The sequence below is a fragment of the Pestalotiopsis fici genome, assembly GCF_000516985.1.
Source record: "Pestalotiopsis fici W106-1 unplaced genomic scaffold PFICI_Scf_7, whole genome shotgun sequence".
Classification (NCBI taxonomy): Eukaryota; Fungi; Ascomycota; class Sordariomycetes; order Amphisphaeriales; family Sporocadaceae; genus Pestalotiopsis; species Pestalotiopsis fici.
In genome coordinates, this window is record NW_006917097.1 from 869,731 (window position 1) to 878,188 (window position 8,458).

An 8,458-nucleotide genomic window follows, 5' to 3' on the forward strand; every position below is an offset into this window, starting at 1 on the left:
GCACCTGCCCGTGGGCTGAGTGGCTTGCTGCACCACCATTGGTAATCGGCCAACGTCGCTCCATCCCTCTCAACCTCATCTCACCACTTCCCTCTCACGAGACTTTGGTCGGCGGTAGACAGCACCCCGACCTCACGACGTTTCATTTTTTTTGTCTCTCTTCACCTAAACACGTCCCGACCGGCTGGCTCCCCGGCATTGCATCAGACTTGCACTTCCACCGTGCTTCACGACACCGAAGAAGAAGAAAAAAACAGCTCACACTACTCAGAGCCACCCGCGAGACCCGTCGTCGGGCTGCAGCCGCTTCAGTATCATAGACTTGCTTGGATTTTGCTGTCGCCATTTGCCATTCGTCGTTTTGCCATCATTGCATCGCTGCATATACATAATAGCCACAGTCATTGTATAATATCGACGACTCTCGAAGAGATGGCGCATTACGCCGTCCTCCCATCATGACCTCGCGGCCCCCATTGGCCGTTCAGCAACGGCAGCCCCAACGGTCCATATCCGGCTCGGGGCTGTCCCAAAGACCAGCGCACCAGCGGTCTCTCTCACAACAGTACCTACCGCCATCCCCTATACGAAAGTCGGACAGCTTCGGTGATGTGTCGGCCGATGTTGGTGCCTATGGTGCGCGAAGAGGTGGCTCAAAACTCAAGTTGGAGCTGTCCAACGATGGCATCACGCACGCAGGCTTCTCCGAGTCTCCCCAAAACCTCGACCCCCTTTCAGCCAACAAGGCCTTCACGCCGTCGCGTATGATGCCCCTTGGCGATGCGTCCCCTCTCGGTGATTTCAGCGCGCCTCAGTCGCAATGCCAGACCGCCGATAACGATTCGATTCCTCTTCCCATGCCCCCGAGGCGGGCGCGCTTTGTCGCGCCCGCCTCCAACCCGGGAAAACCACAGGCGCCGCCCCCTGCGCCGGTCAAGAAAGACGCGAAGCCAAAGCCTTTTGTTCTCGAGATTCCTCCCGACGCCCCTCGATACTCTAATATGGGCAAGGGCGAACCATCAGGTAAGGCGTCTCGGCAGCCTTGATTTCCGTAAATTTCAAAGCATCATGCAGCTGACAAGATTTAGGTTATGCCGATTTCAATCCGTGGACGGGCAACGGTCCAGAAGATCGCTTCTCGGATCAGGGAATTCGTCTAGGTAACAACTACGACAAACCCCCAGCCCAACCCCAATCGGAGCAGGCATCGGCAAAAGCTACTATTTTTCCTGCGCTTAAGCATAAAAGCGGACTGCATACATTGTCCACCTTGTTTACTGGTATCATGAACCAGCGGAGACACAGCGGACAAATTACTTCGGCTTCCACCTTTAAGCCTCCACCACGCGTCACCCTCACAGATACGAAGAGGGAGTTGTGGCTGAAAGATCTGGCGAACCCTGCCATTTCTCTCCGACGACTCAGCAGGACTATTCCGCACGGCATCCGAGGGAGAGTCCTACTCGACCAGTGTTTGAGCAAGAAAGTTCCGACAGATCGCGCCGTATGGTTAGCCAAGTGTGTTGGCGCAAATGAAATCCGAGCATTCAAGAGAAAAGGTGTCAATGGCCAATTTGTCATGGGCGGCGAGACAAAATGGATCAGAGATTGGACGGTTCATATTGAGCAGTTTGTGGAAAGCGTTTGTAGCGCTTTTGGTGAAGATGACTGGAAGATCAAGGTTACATATGCGTAAGTACCTTCCCGACTCCAAATGCCTCCAATTGGGTGCTGATTTGGATTAAAGGATTCGTCTAGCTACTCACCTGTACTACGAATATCTCATGGAGCGAGACCATTATATGGACTGGCTAGTTTCTAGCCTAGAGAATAGCAATCAGGCAAGATTGCCCATGTGGCTTCTGACTATTCGAATCTACTGGCAGGATTTACTACGTTCAAGGAAAATCGGACGACGATTTGTCACCGCGGTTCTGAGTCACTACGCTGCCATCTACAACCATCCAGACCGCGACATCCTTCTACCCTTGACAACGCAACTGCAATCGCTCCTCGAGCTTTTATTATTGGCAAGCCCCGACAGCTTCATCCATCCTTCAACATGGAACAGGTACAGAGGTGCGGTTTTGCCACTACTACAAACGGGTCACGAACCTCAGAAGAGTGCCGCTGAATCAATCGATCGTCGTGTCGAACGTCTGACGAGCACAAATATAAAGTCTAGACCTGCCGTCCGCAGCACTGCCGTCAAATTACTAGACATCACTTTACGAAAGCCTTACAGCCCAGACTTGGCTTCTCATCTGTGGAAACTCAGCGAAGACAAGAATGGTTTGATAAGGATATTGCTAGAATGGTGCATGTCATTGTACCGGCCCGGCATTGCCAAGCTATTCGTTACTACAAACATCTTGAGATCGTGGTCGACACTAGATGTAGACATGACGGGAGCCATTCTCGACTTCATGGACCAAGATCCTCTTGAAGAGTCCAGCCGGAGACATATGGTGTACCATCTTGTGTCAGAGTTGGTTCGGTCTGACCATTTTTCTGTTCCGCGATACCTTCAATGGCTCATTGCTAGGGGAGGACTGATAGACCCTGCCGAGACGTTACCCGAAGCTCCATGCTTGACTCGACTACTAGTCGAGCTACCAACACACAGCCTCAAGGACACCATTCGGAACCTCCGCGCCACTATACTTCGCAAAGGAGGGTTTTCTGCCTCGTTTGAGGCGGATGATATTGCCAGCGCCATTGTGTGTATCCGCCAGTCGTTTGGGCTTCCTCCCGAGAGAAATGATCTCATGCAGGCAAAGAAACCTATAAGCATGAAGAAGATTGCCAAACGCCTCACTCTGAGCAGTCGCGCACTTCAATCAGAAGTTGGCAATTGGCTTTGCAATGGCCTCGTGGCTGGTTTTGCGCAGAACACCCAAACTGGCAAGGAAAGTGTCGGACTATCCAGCTTTCAGTTCGACTCTATCCGTATGCTTTTGGAGGCAACTCAAGACTTTGCAATGCTCGAAGGATCGCTGAGGTTGTTACTACCCTCTTGCTGCAATGCGGATCTGCTTGCCTCCTTTGCAGATACTATTAACCTTCATTGCCAAGTATTCTCTGCGATCGGATCAGCCAAATCATTATTCGACTCCTTGTTGGAGCGTCTAAAGGCAATCAATGAGATGCAAGGCATCGGTGCTCGGCCGCTGCTAGCTGCATTGGCTCGCCTGGCGCCACGACTTCCCGGCCTGACAGACATTGCAGCTCACCTACAGCATGATCTCTTGAGGATGGACAGGAGCAATGCAGTCGATGCGTCTTCTCCGCTCTCCGACAACATGGCCATGCAGCTGCAAGATGATGAGACTGAATTGAACGAGCAGATTGAAAAGCTTGCTAGTTTCACCAATGCCGATAAATCAACCATGGAACGACTGTTTCGCACAATCATTAATCGTCTTCAAAACTGTTGGAACCAGGCAAACGAGAAAAGGCAGCGGCCATATTGTACTCTGCTCACCAGACTTCGAGTGTTCGATACCCAGCATTTTGACAATTTGATGAGGGATTGGGTCCAACATATTCGCAAGCTTAGCCACCGTCCAAGCATGCCTCAAATCTTTCCACTGCTTCTGAGTTTCGGGTGCCTCTCTGTACCAACCCTGTTTGCCACCGCCAATCGAAACGGCATGCAAACCGGAAACGCTGTGGGATTTGCTTCCATCTATGTGCAAGAGGTCCTTCAGCTTTTGGTCATGAAGCTGATACCGAACCACACCATGACTGCAGAGGACTGTTACAGACTGCGAATCATTCAGGAGCAAACAAAGGCCGACCGCGTTAAAGAAATGATGCTCTTGATCAGATGTGCATTGGCAGAATATTCGGCATCGAGAGGCCTGCAACCCCCAATTCCCCAGCCATTGGACGACGAAAACACTCGAAATCAGTTCCTCGAGCTGTTGCGCAGTCTCGTGCTTGTTGATCCACAAGCTGCAAGCCAGACTCTGTCTCCAAAAAGCCCGGACCCCAAGTTGTGCTCACTAATTGAGAACATGACGACAAATTTGCTAGTGCCCGAGGGTGGTGGTCAAAAGACTTTCGAGCAGGTGCTCGAACTAGCTAATGAGTTCACGCTACCGTTTTGCCAGGTGAAGCTATCAATGAATATGGCAACTGAGGACTCGAGCGGCGACGGTGGAGACCGACTTCAGTCGCAGCTTGCTCTCTTGTCGAAGGCGCTTGACAATGCCATTGATGCCAACAACATCATGTGGACGGGAATGCTTTCTTCGATGAGCCCGGAAATCACTCAACACATGAGAACCCGAGCAGAGGCCCGGTTTATTGACCTCATGCCGTCTTCAAAGGGTGCAGGAGCCGAAGATATGGATAGCAAGGCGGTTGGCATGTCAGAAAACTTACTCGCTGTCATTGACATGATCGTTCGCGGCACACCGGGCCCTAAAGCAGCGCCCATCTCCAGCACCGTGGCGGACAAGATTGCCGATCAATGGGAGATCATTTCATCAAGTAGCGCAGACTTGGCTCCATTGAGAGTCACAACCATCAAGCACTGGCTGCCGCTCCTTCTTTCGTATCTCAATCTTGTCGTACCGGGGGCAACCGACGCGTCAAAGCCGGCAAACGAGACACGTGCCCGGGTACTACTCGTGCTTGCCGGTCTCGTGCAAGAGCTGGAACGTATCCGCGAGCTCGAACTGTCTCAGCGCACATATGATATCGCATTACTGCTAGCAGACAATCTTGCCGACGACGCACGAGTGCAGTGCGTGCGTGCAGTAAAGGATGCGACTTCAGACCGTCGCATTCACTACCTCTTCAGCTACTGGCCCAATCCATCCGATAGTCTCATGTTGGCGCACAAGGAGAAACCTCCGCCCGGCATGGGTATCAACGAGCGGCGCGCCATGGCTCTAGGGATTGGAATGGGCATGCTACCAGAGCGGCTGACACCGTTCATCATGCGAAGATGGGAAATCCTTAGTGAGCCTACACCGAACGTGGGCGAGAACGACACCAGTCTCAGTTTGCATCTCTTTGATGCAAGGAAGATATAATGATATCGGATAGAGCCAAGTTCAGTTGTACCACCATTATCTTCTCATTGGAGCTGCGACAAGCTCCCGATTTTTTCTTTTTCTTTTGTTCTATACCGCATCTTCTTGGTTGGGTGATTCGAATGTGCTTTACAAGATCCCATCATAGCGAGCGTGGTTTACCTTGTGTGTTGTTGTTTTTCCCCTTTGTTTTCGTCTTGGAGTATAGGGCCACTTTAGATGCAAGCAGCGTTCTCTGTTGGTAAGAGAAAGGTTGAGTGGTCGCTCCCGCTGGCTCCAATCAATCTATCAATCAACGAAAGGCCCAGGTGGCGGAGCGTCATTCGTTATGACATGGCATTGCATCAGGTGGCGTAGGGAACCATGTTGTATATGTTTTCAGTCTTGTTATTCCTCTGATGATCTTGAAGTGCGCAATGGAAAGGCGGCCGGGCGTGTTGATGGTCAAGTCTACGTTGGCATACATACATATACCTAAGAATCTGGCGGCGCTCATAGTGTCTCCTGAATCCCAATACAAACCCAATTACCTATACATTTATGTCCCAATCTATTGTCGTTATATGATGTGATGATGTGGTCCGGAGAATACATGGCGCAATTGGTCAATGGGTAGAGTCGAGGATCGACAACTGCAACCTCTCTCCCCCTTTTTATTTTGTATCCTACTGCGTACCTAATCTACTCGCCAATCACATAGGTGCAGCCTTCGGTCCCCATCCATACCTCATGGACCTTGCCAGCATCAACATCAATGCGGTCACCGACTGAATATGTTTTCTTCTCGGGGCGGTCATCTCTCGGGTATGTAATGGTCAGCTGCCCTTTGAGAATAAGGTGAGTAGTGAGCCCCGAATGGGAATGTGGGCTGTAGTGAGCATTGCTGCGCGATACATTTGACTCGAGTCAGCCTTTTCCTCATGATGCCTGTCAAGACCGAGGGGTGGGCCAGAAAAAGAGGCCCAATTGTTTGCGAGAAAAGGGGAGAAGTAGAGAGGATGAATATGCGAGAGAGGCAGGTGATGTACACGTACGGGCCATCAGTCCAAGTAAAGACGTGAGAAAACCCCCAAGACTTGACTTCTGCCTCGTATTCTTTGGTAGACTTTTGCGTCATGATTGGACAGGGTGTGTGTTTTTGCAGAGGGGGCAGCAAGGCAGAGAGAGTACGGACGGAGTTGAGCGAGCAGAGCAGGGCAGGGCAGACAGGGCAGCCTTTCTAGCGCTGTCACTTTAATCGCAGATCTTTGGTTTCGGGTAAACTTCCCGCGCCCCAGTCCGTCTGTTTCCAGTGGTGCGAGGTGTACGTACAGTGCCAGAGCCAGGTCAGTAATAATAATATCAGAGTGTGCTCAGCAGACAAGATACTAGCAAGAAACAAGAACTGATCGGAATCTTTCCCCTTCAAAAGTCAAGGCAAAAAAAAAAAAGTCTGCCTTGTGGGGTTCGTGCCAGAGTTTCAAGTGGTTAATTTCCACCGTGGCTGTGTTGTGTATGTACGGTCAGCAATGGACGGTGTTGTGCTGTGCTGTGCTGTCTGTTTCTGTCTGCTCATTTCAGTGATTGCAGGTCAAGAGTGCCATGCTTGCTTCCAAATGACTGTTCCCCACAACAAAAGGTTTTTGTTTCAAAGGGTATTGGCGGGAAAGGGGATTTCAATGACGTTGGACTCCCCTTTCCCTTCTTTCTTGCTGCCTCACAGCCTCACCCCCCCCCCCCCCCCCCCCCCACGCAGCGCGAATCCCGGCTCCCCGATCAGGAGGAGCCAGCTGCCGGTCCTGGTCGGTCTACTGCTGCAGATATGCCAATCATTCAATGCATTGTGTTGTGTGTGTATGTGTGTGTTTTCCACTAGGCGTGCGTGTGACACCAGACGAAAAGCCAAGAGTCAGCTCTCCAGGTTCTGGACTCATCAGTGACCGAGCATGGCTTGGAACGACACGGGAGCGAATGCAGGCGCCGTCATTTTTTCTTGTTTGGCCTTGCAACTTTCCCCTTCCCTCCTTCTTCTCAGCCCGCCGCCTAACTAGGCAGCTTCTTAGTGCAGTGAAAGGTAATAAAGATGGGTAGGTAAGCAGATCGTGGAGGCAGGCGACGCGCCGTCGCCATCCGTCCAACGGTTGAAACCCGCCAAAGAAAAACCCGCCCAATCCAAGCAACCTCCGGGCTGGGCTGGTTTGCTGGCATACATACATACAATGATATCTGCAGGTGCGTTGAGCCACGCTGCCAGTCTGTCATTGTACATACAAAAGAGGCTGCGCAATGTTACCTAAGGTACTCTCTCATTTGAGCACACGACTCGAACATTGATCACAGTCGGTAAGTAGTAGTATGCCTTGGGCAGCAGCCACTCTCACTTGCAACATTGACTGCTATCAATTGATCTGTCATGTCACCTACCACAGTACGAAGCTACTACGAGAAACTAAAGAATGCTGCTGGGGACAATTTCCAACACGGATTACCGAGGTGAGATGGAGAACGTTTAATGAAGAGGGGCAAAAATAGAAACTGATTGTGCGGAGTGTCACTTTTTGGCTGAACTAGGGGAACTCTATTAACGGCCGCCGCTATCAGCGATCACTGCTGCTGGTGCTGGTGCTTGGCCTGCTTGGCTCCAGGGCTGGCTGCTAACAATGGAAACTGGGACACACGGACACCGGAGACACTCGAAAGAGAAGAAAGACCATTATTATGGAGTAGTCGGGGACGGTGTGTGGTTCTTTTTTTTTTTTTTTCCCCTTCTTGATCGAATCTTTCTGGTCTTCCAGTTCCGAAGCGGTGTCCCCACCGTCCCAGCCTATCCCCATACCCTTGACTTGCCCACCCCTGGTCTCTTTCGCGTGCCAATTTTGGGGGCTAGCGGAGACTACGCTTCTGCAGTCACATTGATAGAAACAGCAGCACCTTTCTTTCTTTGCCGACCGATGGGTGCAACCTGACCATGCTGCTACTGTGTAAACCATACAGAAAAGCTCAGCCCCCGCCAGGCGACCGAAAAGTCCTAGTATTCTGCATCTGATGCAGTTGAAATCTTTCTTGTGTGGATTAAACCAGGGTTTTGATGTTTTTTTGTTTGGTTTCTTCGTTGTCAATATGCAAACCGCGCCTCCCTCGTCTGACCGTGCAATATACGTCCAATGGCTCAGATCTGTAGGTGAGGAGAAGAAAAAAAGAATGAGCACTGGTTTTATTGTTGCCGTACTATGTAGAACTTCATCTTCATTCCCTAATCGCCCCGCTAGCATCTACATACTATGGTACACTACACAGTAGATTACCTACAATCAAGACTCGGGCCCAGACCTGCTAAAGCAGATCAATTTGGGTGCACTCTTTCTCTTTCGTCTCTCCAGTCCTAGGCTGGCTAGGGTGCGAGGGGGGGGGGGGGGGGGGGGGCGTGGCCTGGC

The 8,458-nt window shown here is 51.2% G+C and overlaps 1 protein-coding gene across 1 annotated transcript; it reads left to right on the forward strand.

Annotated features, from left to right (window-relative positions):
- Window positions 1–458: 458 nt before the first annotated feature.
- On the forward strand, window positions 459–5,045 carry PFICI_09906 (uncharacterized protein; the record flags this gene model as incomplete). The annotated part of the gene is made up of 3 exons (XM_007838487.1): window positions 459–1,023; window positions 1,083–1,692; window positions 1,748–5,045. The coding sequence occupies 3 exons, from the start codon at window positions 459–461 to the stop codon at window positions 5,043–5,045; spliced, it is 4,473 nt and encodes a 1,490-aa protein (XP_007836678.1).
- Window positions 5,046–8,458: the final 3,413 nt, after the last annotated feature.